General features: G+C 32.0%; 1 protein-coding gene across 2 annotated transcripts in view; it reads right to left on the minus strand.

Moving 5' to 3' along the window:
- Positions 1-15290, minus strand: part of MKLN1 (muskelin 1) — a 184536-nt gene that overhangs the window by 104283 nt on the left and 64963 nt on the right. For both annotated transcript variants that reach the window (XR_016394281.1, XM_022580889.2), the window contains exons 3-6: positions 13155-13297; positions 11787-11875; positions 3442-3551; positions 573-765 (exon numbers count right to left, since the gene is read on the minus strand). Coding sequence is in view for 1 of the 2 variants with exons in the window: in XM_022580889.2 (XP_022436597.1) it covers positions 573-765; positions 3442-3551; positions 11787-11875; positions 13155-13297 (535 nt within the window). In the remaining variant the exon portion in view is untranslated. The remainder of the gene's footprint in view (positions 1-572; positions 766-3441; positions 3552-11786; positions 11876-13154; positions 13298-15290) is intronic.

Below are 15290 nucleotides of genomic sequence, written 5' to 3' on the forward strand. Positions count from 1 at the left end.
CATTTCTTTCAGAGCCAGAATACAGGCTACCCAAGAAAATCAGTAATTATGTAGCATCCACATCACACAGACGATGTTTCCAATACAAATCTCCTCATTCATTATTAACTGTATAATAATAAAATTTTTTGACTTATCCAAGCACTCCTCACCCTCAAATTACACTATTAAAAAAAATGACAATCTGCTACCAACAAAAATATGTAAAGGAATAGGTCACTGATACTGAAGGTAACATTAAAAGACTTTTTCTAAGTGGTTCAGTACTAATCAATGTTAGCATTTGTAAGTGCATGGTTTTCCAAGATGACAACTTAAATTTAGGTATGTGAGTTCAAGTATGTTACTTTCTTATTTTTCAAGTCTCATTATTACATTATGGACCTGTCTTACATAAAATAAGTCCTTAATTCAAAGAGCTAACACCTTTACAGGGTAAAGAGATGGGAGGGAAAAAAGAAAGAAAGAAACTAAGAACTGGCATAAACCTATATTCTTTTAAAACACCTGCTTCTTGTATATACTTAAAATCACCCTAATAACCAATCTAAGTTTACATGTTTATGACATACCATTTACAGCTTTTTCAATCAATTCTTCACAAGCATCAAAATCACCCTTCAGTACCAATTTATCGTGCAGATCTGTTAACATGGGATGTTCCAGGGCAATCTTGGTTTTCTTTTGCAGTGATTCAAAGGCCTCTGTATAGTTATGTTGTCTGAAGTGTTTTAGGCAAAGGCGAATAGCTTCCTGTTCACGGTACTACTGGAACACAAGAGAAGGTATGAAAAGAAGAGATCTGGTTAGTTATTACTGTAGGAAACAATAAGTGATAATTACTAACGTAAAGTGAGCATTTGCTAAGCATTAACTAAGTATACTAAGCATAACTAAGCACTGTACTAACCCTATTCATTAGTATCATTATTATGTCCACTATTAAATGGCAAAACTGAAGCTTAGTCAATCGTAATAACTCACCAAAGGTCACAAAGTATATAGCAGAAAGATATTAAAGAGATGAACGTATACGATATATCAGGCATATACTTCATGAAGATAAAAGATATTAAAAGATGAAACCAGGCCTAGTTCTAGAGCCTGAACTTTCAAGAAAAGAACCAGAAAAACTATTTATCAAAGCTTACTTCAGATGGTAAAAATGATAACTTCCAAGGCTTTTACTAATCAGATAACAATGTTGGTACTGAATGCACAGAAACCATTAAATAATATACATAAATGTTTATGCTCTTTGTTCTTGGTTCTTAGTAATAAGTTATTACTTGAATGACAAATATTATCAAATGTTCATAAATTTCAAATTCACAAACAGGTTTTATGATTCAAAATCATCAGGAAGAGACTATTTAAAGTTTTATAATTTTTTTTCTAAACCTAGGCTACCTCATCGATTAAACAGCTATAAAGTAAAAATCTCAATTAATTACAATCCCAAAAGAAATATTCAATTTACTAAATCTCCCCCCCCAAAGGATGCCAAAGAATGCCAAAAAACAAGCTCATATCAAGAATTTAAAAGAAAATTTAATTCAAGAATATATTATTTCTACAATTTCCTAAATAAGAATTAATAAAATAAACTGATGACACAGAAGCAGTGCATAATAACCAAGCAAAAATACAATTTACTTGTAAGCCTTACTCTTTAATAGGCAGGAAAATTTAAAGACTTGAAACACTAATCACTTTATAGTCTCTGATTTTTTATTAATAAAAGGTGATCAAAACATTTTTCCTTAAACACTCTAGTTAACTAATATTTTCCTTCATCAAATAACAAAAGAATGATTCTATATCCAAACTAACTTCACATTAATAGTTTCTTATGCTTAGCCTCTAAATAAAGATTTATCCTAACTATCTGGAACCATATTAAACAATAATACCTTTTTATCATGCTGACTTTAGGAGTATGAATCACATCCACATTTTAAATTTTCTATCAGGCTGCATACAGATACATAGTAGGAGAGGATTTATGAAACGAAATTATAATGCTTTGAAAAAGGATTGAAATTCAAAGAGGGTGAAGACTTTAATTTCTAGAGGTTCACAATAAGTAGAGAGAACTTGACAAGTCAATAATTGAACAATTTTAAGTTCTCAAATATAATCTGTCCACAGTGTTGGGGAAAAAAGGTGAAATTTGCAGCTTCCTACAATATCAAGAGATTTGTGAGTATATTAAAGAAGACACATATACACATCATAGACTAAAGAGAAAAAACAATTTTTAAGTATCAGAAAAGCTTACTCATTATTTTTTTAAGAAGAACCAATAGAATTTAGAAGATTATAAGATATACTAAGCACTATTATGTGTATAACACTGTAAAGGTGATTTTTAATGTTTAAAAATATCATCTCTACCTTGAAAGAATTTACAATATTACAGGTAATCCAAGAATATATAAAAAACATATAGAAAATACAAAAAGCCAGCATCTATTTTAAATTGAATATAACCGAATGCCAAAAATAAATCAAACAGAAAGTTCCTCAATTAAGCTGACCAGAAAAGGGCTGAAATTCTATATAAAAAAAACCTTAGGAAGAACCTATATTGCTTCCCAATCGCCTATGAGTTGACAATTCAGCCCTATCTGCAAATAAAGATATCAGGAAATAGTGATTAGACTAAAGCTTTATCATTCCCCTAACAAGAAATAGTCCTCCCCCCACAAAAACATAGCCAAAAGAGTCAAATAGATATACATCAGAAACAAAGGTGAAGCATTAAAGGTGTTCAAAAAAATCAAAGATCTATTACTTAATCATTTAAATTCACATTTTTCAGGCTGCATTTATTGTATAAAATGACCTATGAATAAAATTATTAAATATCACCTTTATACTCCTTATAAGAATAAGATCATAATATTTATAGAAACTATTTCAAATTTTAGTTAAAAGGAAAAGTAAATATTCCTATTTTACTCAACACAAACACAATGGAGGAATATATAATATAAGCAATCTGGAACCAAAACTACCCCACTAAAAACTATGTTTAAATGTTTCTATCAATATAGGTTAAAAACAAAATTCAGAGACAGATGGGTATAATAATGTAATAGCAGACTCTGGTGCCAGACTGAGTTGATATACTGCCCTGAGCACTTTACAACTGTGTGGCCTTAGGCAAAATACTTAACCTGTGTTTCACTTCATCACCCGTAAAATATGGATAATAACTGTACCTATCTCATAGAGTGGCAATGAGTAAATATGTGATAAAGAAGCTTAGAACCTGGCAAAACGTAAATGCTTAATAAACGTTGATTAATCTTTATAACTATTATTACTATTCTCAATATTTTAAATTATTCTCAATTAAGAGAAGAGAGTGACACAATTCTCTCTTTATTATAGGCACTTGAAGCATGAAATCAGGATTTTAAAATACAGTCCTACCTTACTATACCAGTTGAGACAGGGTTGTACTACATCGGGATCATCAATGCCACTAAGTTCAACATACCAGATGCTAAAGTTAAAGCTGGGTCCCCACGATAAGAGTGGAACTTTGAGGAGAAAAATAAGAAAGAAAAAGAAAAAAAATTAACATAGTTCAAATAAAACTTTAGCAAAGTAAAATCACTATTCAAACTTATTAGGATTCATTCAACAAATTTACTGAATACTTTCTATATCCCCAGCACTGCACTATTGGGTGCTGGGGCCACAGTAGCAAAAAGAAACATATGATCCATGCCATCATGAGGTTGCTTTAATTATAAAAACACTGAAGATAAACTCAAAGTGGTCATTTATCTATCCCCCAAAAAACAGGACCAGGGTTAGATGATTTAGCAGGTGAATTTTACCAAACCCACAGGAAACAAGTAATTACTATATAATTTAAACTGTATCACAGCACAGAAAGAGACTGAAAGTTCAATTACTTATCAAAGTGGCATAACCTGGAAAACAAAACGGGAAGAGAAAGGTTTTAAGGACAATCTCAGCTATGAGTATATATTCAAAATTTTAAAAAATAATAAATTTTTTTAAAAGGCTGAAAAAAAATTCTACCAGATTTTCACTGTAACTAAATAGAGTTCATTCCAGGAATGGAAGGTTTGTTCAACAGGAGCAACATTAATGTAATTCACTATGTTAACAAAGTAAAAGAGAAACACATTTGATTACTTCAACAGATGCTAAGAGCAAACGAATAAAATTTACTTAAAAAAAAAAAACCTCAATATATAAGGAATAGAAGGCAAAAGAAAACTTTGTTACCTAGATTTTTTTTTAAGTATCAAAAACCTCAAAAAACCCCAAAAAACCAAAACCAAAACTAATGGAGAAACATTAAGTATTCACACTCAAGTCAGGAACAAGACAAAGAGGCCCAATATCTGTACTACTCAACGCTATGTGGGAGATCCTAGCTAATGCAATCAGGAAAAAAATTTGCAAATTAAGAAAAAATATTATCACTTGAAGATGGTATAGCTTATCTATCTAAAAGATTCAAGAGATTTAACTGAAAAACTTTTAAAGTTTGTATGCAAGGTAAACATGAAAATCAACTTTCCCTGTATCTAGAAAACCCAACTAGAAAATGTAATGAAAAGTCTCCTTTGTAATAGCAAAAAAAGCTTAAAATATCTTAGAATAAAGTTTAAAATATGCAAGAAAATAAAATTTTAAAACATAAAAATTTTACTTAATATGTTCCTAGATGGGAAAACTCAATTGTAAACATATTAATTCCCCTCAAATTAATTATAAATTTAACGTAGTCTCATAATCCTAATGGTATATATCCAACTTTTTTCTTGACATGTAACAAGACAAGCTGATCTGAAAAAAATCAGTAACACAAAATACCTAAAATAATACAAATAATAAGAAAATAAACATACTAAAAGATACAGTAATTGTAAGTTTGATATTAGCAAAGGAAAATGAAGTAAAATCACTGGAGCAGAAGAGTGTATCCAAAAATCTCTCAAGGATCCAGAGGAATTTAACATAGGATGAAGATAACATTTCATACCAGCAATGACAGGACAGAGTAGAGGTTTTTAACCTGTGATCCATGGGCTCCTGGGGATCCCCACAACCCTTTTAGGAGGTCCCATGTGGTCAAAACTATTTTTCATAATAAGACTAGGGCTTTATAGCCTTTTTTTTTTAAAACTGTACTGACATTTGCACTCATGGTGCAAAGGCAATGCTGAATAAAACTGTTGGCATCTTGGTAGTGCCACAAAAAGTAGCATGAAAGTGTCCCAGTATTTCTTAATACAGTATGAATTGAACTGTGTTCCTTACCATCACACACCTGCAGTTAAAAAACAAAATTCGTTTAAGAATGTCTCTGATGATGTGTAAGAATAAATTTTAATAAATTCCTATCATTAAGTACACATCACTTTAATATTGTGTGATACAATGGAAAGTACACATAAAGTACTTTTGCTGCATACCAAAGCATGAAGGCTGTCTCAAGAAAAAGAACCTGTGATTATTTAGATTTGGGTATTTGACAGATGTTTACCTGTCATTTCAAGGATAACAAATGACAGTTTTCTTGCCAAGGATAAAATTCAAACTTTTGAGGAAAAATTAGAATTTTGGAAAATTAGTATTCACCATTGTGAACTTAGCTACTACCCAATACTTTTCTGATGAGATTGGTGGTGATAATAACGTTGTGATTTTTAAAAAAATATTATATAATGAAATGTTCCAACATTTGAAAGATGTGCATAACTTAGGGAATCATATTTTCTAAATGACCAATGAATGATTTTACAAAACCATGCATGGATGAGAGACTGATTCAAAGTACAAGACAGGCCAATGGATTTTAATATAACATTGACATGGTTCAGGCTGAGTAATGCAACTACCTTTAAGAAACTAACACTTGCCAATTTTTGATTAAGTATCAAAACAGAATATCCACAATATCTGATATCAGGTCTGCTTATTTCCAAGTCCACTGCTCTTTTCTAGCATATCAGACTCAGTGAAGAGCTAAGATGTACTAAGTCAGATGCTTTTCTATTCTGTCCTCTAAAGGAAGCTGTGTGAGTCAAGACAGAAGCAACAGGAACCAGTCATTAGGATATATGCAGGACTCCTAGGATGTTTAACATGGCCTTCAGTTTATATGTGCAAACAACACAAATTTCAAAAAGGTTTATACCAACGAATACTGAATTATCATCACTGTTTTGGTGTTCATTTCTTCATGTAGCAGTACCATTTAAAAAGTGTACTACTATATCACTGCAATAACCATTAAGTAATATAAAAGTCAGAATAAAACAGGATTCGAAACTCAAGGCCCCAAGAACACAGTCTATAACTGTGACCAGAGACATATAACATTAGTTAGTGATCTGAAATCCATTCTCAAGTTCCAGGTCCAAGTTCAATAAAATTAGGAGGAAAAAAAATCTTCCTACTATATCTATTCAAGAAAGTAAAACGTTCTTTTATTAAATCCTTTGAAGCAATTGTGGGAGGGAGGTTAAGTAGGCAGTCATCTCACAAGATCATATATTAGATGAATGAAGACTATAGTTAATTTTTAACAGACTGAAGGCATATATACAGAATGAGCAGAATGATATACACCCATTTCAAATTTTACCAATGATTTTTGATGGCATTAACAACACTAATACTGCATATTAGACATACTCCATATTATATATCAGAAACCTAAATGTGAATTGGAGCTCCAAGCACAACTTCTTCGCTCCCTAATGAAAGATGCCTTTGCTCTCACCTCAAAAAAAAAGATTAGAACCTCCTAATACACATCCCAAGGCTAAGAGTTTGTATCCTAAGAATTCAACCATCAGTTTTTCCAATGGGATAATCAGACAAGGACATGATCAGGATCAGTACCTCTCATACGTTTTCCATAAAATGGCATGCATAGAAAATGATAAGATATTTAGTACACAAGCATACTAGGCTGCAGGATTTGGCGACTGTATGATTGGTGGGGGTCAACATCTCAACACAATTAAACATATATGTGGTACATTCAATATGCTTTGGTATTATCACTTGGGAAGCTACTGTCTAGACAGCTAAACAGCTCTTAGAAGATGCTAGTACTTTTAAGATCAGCTTCTGGAAGATCTTAAAAATTTAAGATTAACCACTCTGAAAGAGTGCATCTATTCTACTTACAGATTAATAAGTACACAAAGCACTTAGCACAGTAACTGGCACATGGTAAGTGCTCAATAAATGTTAGCTATTATTATTAGCTCTTATTACTATATTAATTTTCTTCCTTTTTAAATTGATTTTTTTATTGGAGTATAACTGCTTTACAATGTTGTGTTAGTTTCTGCTGTACAATGAATACACTGTATGTATGCCTATATCCCCTCCCTCTTGCACCTCCCTCCCTGCCCCCCATCCCACCCATCTAGGTCATCACAGAGCACTGAGCTGAGCTTCCTGTGCTTTATATTTATAGTATGTTCCCACTAGCTATAATTTTAAAATGTTACCTTTCCGCATGCTCTCATGAAGGCCACCATCAGGGCACCTTCCCGCCACCCCACCCCTACCCCCGCCCCCAGAAGACAGGGTACTCATCCAGCCAAAGCTTCTCTGAAGCTCCCACACCCATCCAGGCTGCAAAAATCCAAAAAATTCATAGAAATCCAAGTCATCCCTCTACCAAAAACCAGGACTCCTCCAGAATCCTTCCAAGAATCAGTACCTCCTTCTGCCTTCAAATCACTTTATTTCCTGATATAACTGTTATCTTGGCTATGAATCAAGATATAAACCTTTCTAGTCATCTATAACCAATACTCTCATCCCATTCAACTTTATGTTTTCAGTCATCTGATCTAATCTCCAACTGAGGTTTTCCCTTCCAAACCTTTAACTTGCTCTCTTGAATCTGGCCTCCCAATCAACAACTCTCCTTCTTTACTAAATTTTCTTTTTACTTAAAAACCTTACCCAAACCCAAGCTTCTTCCTAAGGCCAACTCTCAACTTCCACACTAAACCCTATCAAAGATTTCACTCCAGCATGGGCTCTTTGGCTTTTTTGTGTGGTGAACCCCCTTTGGCTATTCAGTGAACCCTGTGACCCAATCCCTCTCAGATTTAAATGTAAAATGAAAAATACATAAGATTATAGAGTAAGCAAACTGTATTGAAATATAGTTATAAAAATAATGAAGATACAAAATTATGATATAGAAATATATATGCTTTTTTATTAACACATTAGATAAGAAGATCTAGTGGCAGGTCTAATAATTATCATTTCAAAGTTATGATGATATTTGCCATGGTGTAATGTGATGGGAAATATCTATAACTTCTATCTGTGACAAGTCACAGGTATTACTAATACTATGAGTTATTGCCTATATTCATAATTGAAGGAAATGCTCAGTACATTTGTTAGAGGTTAGACACCATAAAGATGTAACTTTTCCTCCATTAAGTTCACAGAGCCATTGATTAATCCCTATAAATTTCTGTACAATAAACTCAAAAAGTATATATACGATGTCTCTAGTGAGGCAAGCAGTTTGCTTGTTGCTTCTGAAATCTGAGGAGGCTGAAGACAGCTGCTATCCCCTAGGATTTTACAATCTACCTGAGGAAACAAAACTTACATATATCACACAGTAAAAGAACTCAACATTCGTAAAAAGACTTAAGTTTGTATACCATCTCTACGTTCTACTACCTGTAAGGTCTTGGCCTAATCATTTAATTTACCTCTAAACTTCAGTTTCCTCATCTGTAAAGTGAGCGTAATAATACCTATTTCACAGCGTGTTAGGCAGATGTTTCATAAACAATATCTATTATATTACTTTAAAGCAATACAAGCACACATCCAAAAGCATATACCAAATGCTATGTCTTTGATCCATCACTTACTAGCTATGTACCCTGGGACACATCATTTGACTTCTACTCTCATTTTCCTTAACCAAAAAAGGAAAGATTTTTATCTTCCAGTATAGTGCTCAAATGAGATACCACATGTGAAAGCACTTACAAACGCAAAAACAATAAAAACATATAAGAAGTTCTAAATAATGATTGCTGAAATGACATGATGGTTCAAATTATATTTGTGCATGTATTTTTTCTATAGTACTTAAAATACTACATGTAAGAAGGCATGTAATCAAGAGCTCTATGAATATAAATATATAAAAAAGAGACATTCAAAATGAAAATATTTCCTCCATAAATATGATCTTAAATTAAAATTTATAAGACTACCACTCATCCACAAACTACAAAAGAACTCAAGAAAGTGTCCAATATAGCTACCTATCCTATCATTAGACAGAGAAAGTATTATCATACTCATTTTATACAAAAGGTAACTTAAGAAAGGAAAGTAAAATTTACTTAAAGGTCAGTTCAGCTATGCTGGCACTGTGGATTATCTACAACAGATCTTAAAAACCTAACCCCTGCCATGCAGTAAAAATGAAGGCTTACTTTCCTTATTAATTTGTAAACAAACTTACTTAAATTGGGTCTAAGCCAAATTTAATGAATAAGCTATACTCTTTATAAATGCAAATTATCATATTTAGATGTCAGTGCATGATTTGGAGATTATCTGCCATTGAGTTAAGCCTTGCTTCTGTTCCCCTCCATTACTATGAATAACTGAAGGCTGACTGTATTTAGAAATTGTGTTGTTTAAGAATAAACTTTTTTTTTTAAATAAAGCAAGATCTTTCAAACATATCATTATACAACATAAATGTGAAGTATTCAAACACATTTTTTCTTTTAAGAATTCCAGCAATTTATCCCAGCCAGGTAAACAAGTATCTGTGTGAATCACCACCAAAAGAAAGCTACACATCACTTAAGTGTTTTATCGAAATTATTTTTAAAGAAAACATCAAACTAAAAAAACTAGTTTAAAAACATCAAGCTAAAAAAAGCCTAACACAGGCTTTAAGTTTCACATTTTCCTTATATTATTTTAAAAAAACAAAACTTATCAAGAGAATGTGGGGAAAAGGTTGAAAAGCAAAAACAATGCAGACCACTATTAACATTTTTCAACAGAAAAGTGAGAAATATGAACTTATATAAATATTAATACCCTAAATATCAAATGAGTTAATAAGTGTCTTCAATTATTTGGAAAGCTCTAGTTAACATTTTGCCTGAATACCATAAAACTAACCCACCAGGGTCAAGTCAAACACATCATCATGCCCTACAACTAGAAGGCTGATAGAAAGGGCTGGAAAGAGGTCCAACTTCTTGTTTTCAGGCATCTGAATGTCTAACTGATGCATAAGAGACCTCTGTTGTCCTATAAATTTTTTAAGGGAAGAAACTATTCAAAATCCTTAAACAGACTTTTATTCATAGTTCTAATGAAAAAAAAAGCCAAAAAGAGAACATTTCATTTTGCATGACTAAGCAATTAGAGGTTGAATAAGTACTTCAAAATTATAAAATCTAAATTTACTACATGAAAATATAAGATATTTTCACTGCTTCTACATTTGGAATGTAAGATCATAGAATTGTTCAAGCTATGCAAGAATCTATAAGAAATGGGTGGTCTGCATACTGAGGAAAGAATTACTCATTAGCATGAAAGAAGAAACAATCAAGAATTTATTTTAAAAATCTGCTTGTTCCTAAATTCTCACAGGTAAACAGGATACAGGTTTTTTATTTACAATTAATTATAACAAAAACTATATTTATAAAAGAAAGTAATACACCAAACAGCCCAATGATTCTCAAAATAGTTTCCCCTCTATAAGTAGTCTTTATAGATCTCAGATATTCTTTTCGTCTAATGGAACTATTTGACTCAATGAAATGAACAGGCCAACTCTTGATAGACTGGGAAACAATGACTATGGAGCTGGTCCTTCCAAAAGAGGAATTTTCTCCCAAATCAAAACATGGGATTCTGGCCTTTATTATCATTCTTAAAGGGATATGACTCACCTTAATCTCAATTTTAACATAATATTTTCAAAGGTATGAAATATAGATGGAAACTAAAAAAGTCAAGTCCTCAACCTTCCTACCTTCTAACTAATCCATCTTATAGATAAACAAAATAATCCTAAAAACACTAGTTTTGAGGAGGCATTACACATACTTTCTTAACCAAAAACACTTGCTAAATAAACACAATAAATGCTTAGGTAGCATTTTTCAAACATTACTTTGAAACTTATTAATGGGTTATGAAATTAGTTTTATGAGTTTGACCAACATTATCACACACACAAAAAATGAAATATAAAAGAAAAGAATAGAAAATAACCATAATATATGGCCTTAAGGAATACGGCAATATTTGGTTTTAGAACGATATAACTTCAGAACTGATAAACCTTCCATAAAACAATCAAGGCAATCAAATCCATATATCTCATAAAATGAGAAAGTATTTAGAAAAGGTTCTAAGAAACTTTCAAATGAGAAAGCAGAAAAGGTTCCATTTGAAATAACTGTCACTTAGTTACAGATTTATAAAGTAGGGGGTCAGCCAAACAGTAAACATTTTGGACTTTGTGGGCTAGGTGGTCTCTTGCAACTACTCAACTTTGCCATGTAGTGCAAAAGCAGACAAAGACACTATGTGAACAAGTGGCATGGCAATGTTGCCATAAAATTTTATTTTAAAATAAAAACAGGGAACCTGCAGGATTTGGCCCACAGGCTGTAGTTTAGTTTGATGACTGATGGTATAAAGAATTTATTTCTACTCCAGAATGCTGAAAACCTTACCTATTTTAATGAATCGACAAGGAAACATCTGTTCATCAATTTTATGCTTCAAGGTAAATGTTTCTTTGTTATAATCATTCTTTAAGCCACTGTGAAAAAAAATAACGTTATCAAATCTGATTTCATAATTTAGTAAATGCACTAAAACAGATTAATATCATACTCTGATTTTAAGGTCAACGAATGCTCAGAATATATGACAGGGACAATGTAACGAAGTAGTTGAACATGAGAATATAGGACAAAACTTGTACATTCATATCAACTGCACTATACTGTATTCTCTTAATTAAATGAGGGCTAATGAAAAAATGTTGTGTTAATTAAAGAATGTGACTACAATACATGAAAATGTGTGACAAGACCTAGTGTCCCTAATGTATAACTAAATACAATATAAAATATTCAAGCAGTAAGAAGAAAATTTAAAAACAATTCATATTCATATCTTACAACTTAGAGCCAAATATTAGAATCTGTCAAAGAATTAAGTTATTAAATTCTAAGATGCCAATGTTCCTTTTATAGCTGAATAAATTTTCAAAGACAACCTTGCTCTGTTGGTTTAATAGCATCTGCTTTATCCTACATAAAAATAAACCCGTATCACTTCTCTACTTAAACAACTTGGGCTGACTCAAGTATTTATGGGAAAGTCACTAACCGTCAGGTTGCCTTATATTCTGATATACTTTCATGACTTAAATCAAATGTAGTCTAGGTGTAATACATACTTATATAAAATATTGTGGTAAAGGGACACACCATGTCACAAATATATTCTAAAACTGCATGGCTTTATTTGTCCACTCCATCTTCTATCCCATTTTTCATCATCTAGAGGGCAAATTAACATTCATTCCTGGTGATCTATGTTGTCAAAACTCAAATTTACTGAGCTCCTTCCAAGAGGTAGGCACTGCAGTAGGTGCAGTCACATACTTTTACTCTGTTTAGTTTCCAATTTATACTAAACTCCCAGAATATTACTTCCAGATTAGGGCACTCAATCTTAATGTTCTGGACAGATTCTATATTTTTACATCAAGGATTACAGCAAAGATTTTTATTATAGCTGAGAAGTATATGTGAAGTCATTAACAATTCAAAAATAAGACTGAAAAACAAGAAGTAGAAAAAAACCCCCAAATTTTATTCTTTCTGCTTTGGTAATAATATTAATTAGTATCTGGTGGGAAAAAGCTAACTAAAGCACAATATTAAAATAAGGCACTAGAAATAAAATAGTAGAAATACTCTTTTCTCCTTTGCAAGAAAAAACAAACCATGCAGATTTAGCTACAAAGAGACTAAACTAAGACTGCCAGATTGTTTAGAAACTCTTTCCTCCCCATAATCATAACCCACCTGGACAATAGCTCTGTCATGTTTTCTTCATTCATTCCACCAAAGACTTTAAATTTCTTCAAATTGCAGACATGAGTTTTCTCATATTTTCCAAACGTGATATTCTGGACTATAGCAGGCCTTTCAAGCTTCAGAATCAAGTACTACAAAAAGGAACAACCAAATTATATCCTCCTCCATTTAAAACAAATCGCTAGACAACACGAATAGTTAAAATTTTGGCCAGTTAACTCAAGAACGTGTGTTCATCCTGTCCATCCTACACTGGCAGATTTTTTTATTTTTATTTTTTATGCTAAAGGATAGTATGCAACAGTCAAGCTACCATAACATCACCACTTTCTCCCAGGAAACTACATCATTCTCAACAATGTAGATGAAGGAGGGAAAAAAGGACTAGTGAGATAACTTCTAATCAAGGAATGACATTCAGTAAGATATAACAGACTATGAATAATGAAATAAAACAAAATTAGAATGCAAAAGTAACAATTACATATTCTCACTGACTACACTTCAATAATAAATTCAATGTTCAAAATCAGTGGTAAAATTTTAAACCTAGAAAAAAACAGATTTACTATTCACCCCTGCCAATTTTATAAATTAAAAAACTCAGACCTACCATAGATATATCTAATATAGCTCAAGTTTTGCTATTATACACAGGATAAAATGGCGTCAGTTCATTAGGGAACACATTTTACATTATGCAGGCTGTCTTCAATAATAAAAATTAAGAAGGAAACTACTGCTTGTCAAATACATCGGGAAAAAGCTATTTAGAAAACAACTCATGTTACATGTTGGAGTGGCTTCATGCTTCACAATAATGGGTAATACTCATGATAAAGGAGAATAGAAAGAAGTTGGTGGTCCCACTTTGTACCATACACAAAAATTAACTCAAAATGTATCAAAAGTGATCCAAAAATCGAACCAATACAGTCAAACCTAAGACATAAAAGTAAGAGGTAAAACTATAAAACTCTTAAGATGAAAATAGGGGTATATCTTCATGACTCTGGATTTGGCAATGGATTCTTAGATATGACTCCAAAGTACAAGCAACAAAATATAAAATAAACTGGACTTCATCAAAATTAAAGTTTTGTGCATCAAAGGACACTATCAAGAAAGTGAAAAGACAACCTATAGAGTGGGAGAAAATACTTGCAGAAATGTATCTGATGAGGGTTTAGTACCTAGAATATATAAGGAATTTGTACAACAAGAAAAAGACAGACAACCTAATTTAAAAATGGGCAAAGGACCTCAATAGCCCTTTCTCCAAAGAAGATAAACAAATGGCCATCAGGCACATGAAAAGGTGTTCAACATCATTAGTCATCAGGAAAATGCAAATCAAAACCACAATGAAATATAACTTCACACACACTAGGATGGCTATAACCAAAAAAAACAAAATAACAAGTGTTGGCAAGGATGTGAGGAAACCAGAACTCTTATACATGGTGCAGACAATGTGGAACACAGTTTGGTGGTTCCTCAAAAAGTTAAACATAGAATTACTACATGACCCAAAAGTTCTACTCCTAGTTAGTTATATAATAAAAATAAATGAAAAAGGTATTCAAACAAACACCTGTACATGAATGTTTCGAGCAGAACTATTCACAATGGCCAAAAGATATATACAACCCAAATGTCCATCAACTGATGAAAGGACAAACAAAAAGAGAGTATGTCTGCACAATGAAATATTATTTAGCCATGAAAAGGAATGCAGTACTGATACATGCTACAACATAGATAAACCTCAAAAACATGTTAAGTGAAAGAGGTCAAATGCAAAAGTCCATATATTGTTATGACTCTATTTACATAAAATATTCAGGTAAATTCATAGACGCAGAAAGCAGGTAAATTCATAGAGGCAGAAAGCAGATTACTGGTTGCCAGGAGCTGGGTTAAGGGTGAAAGGAGAAACTGCTTAATTGGTGCCAGGTTTTCTTATGGGGTAATGAAATAACTAGAAGTGATGGCTGTACAACATTGTGAATGTACTAAATGACACTTAATTGTACACTTTAAAATGGTTAGTTTTATGCTATGTGAATTTTACCTCAATAAAATAAAAGAATGAAGCTGGTGGTAACATAAAAGATGATATAA

Source organism: Delphinapterus leucas, chromosome 9 (genome assembly GCF_059928025.1).
Source record: "Delphinapterus leucas isolate spDelLeu-1000000601 "Yukka" chromosome 9, BTC_Dleu_Yukka2, whole genome shotgun sequence".
In the NCBI taxonomy this organism is placed as follows: Eukaryota; Metazoa; Chordata; class Mammalia; order Artiodactyla; family Monodontidae; genus Delphinapterus; species Delphinapterus leucas.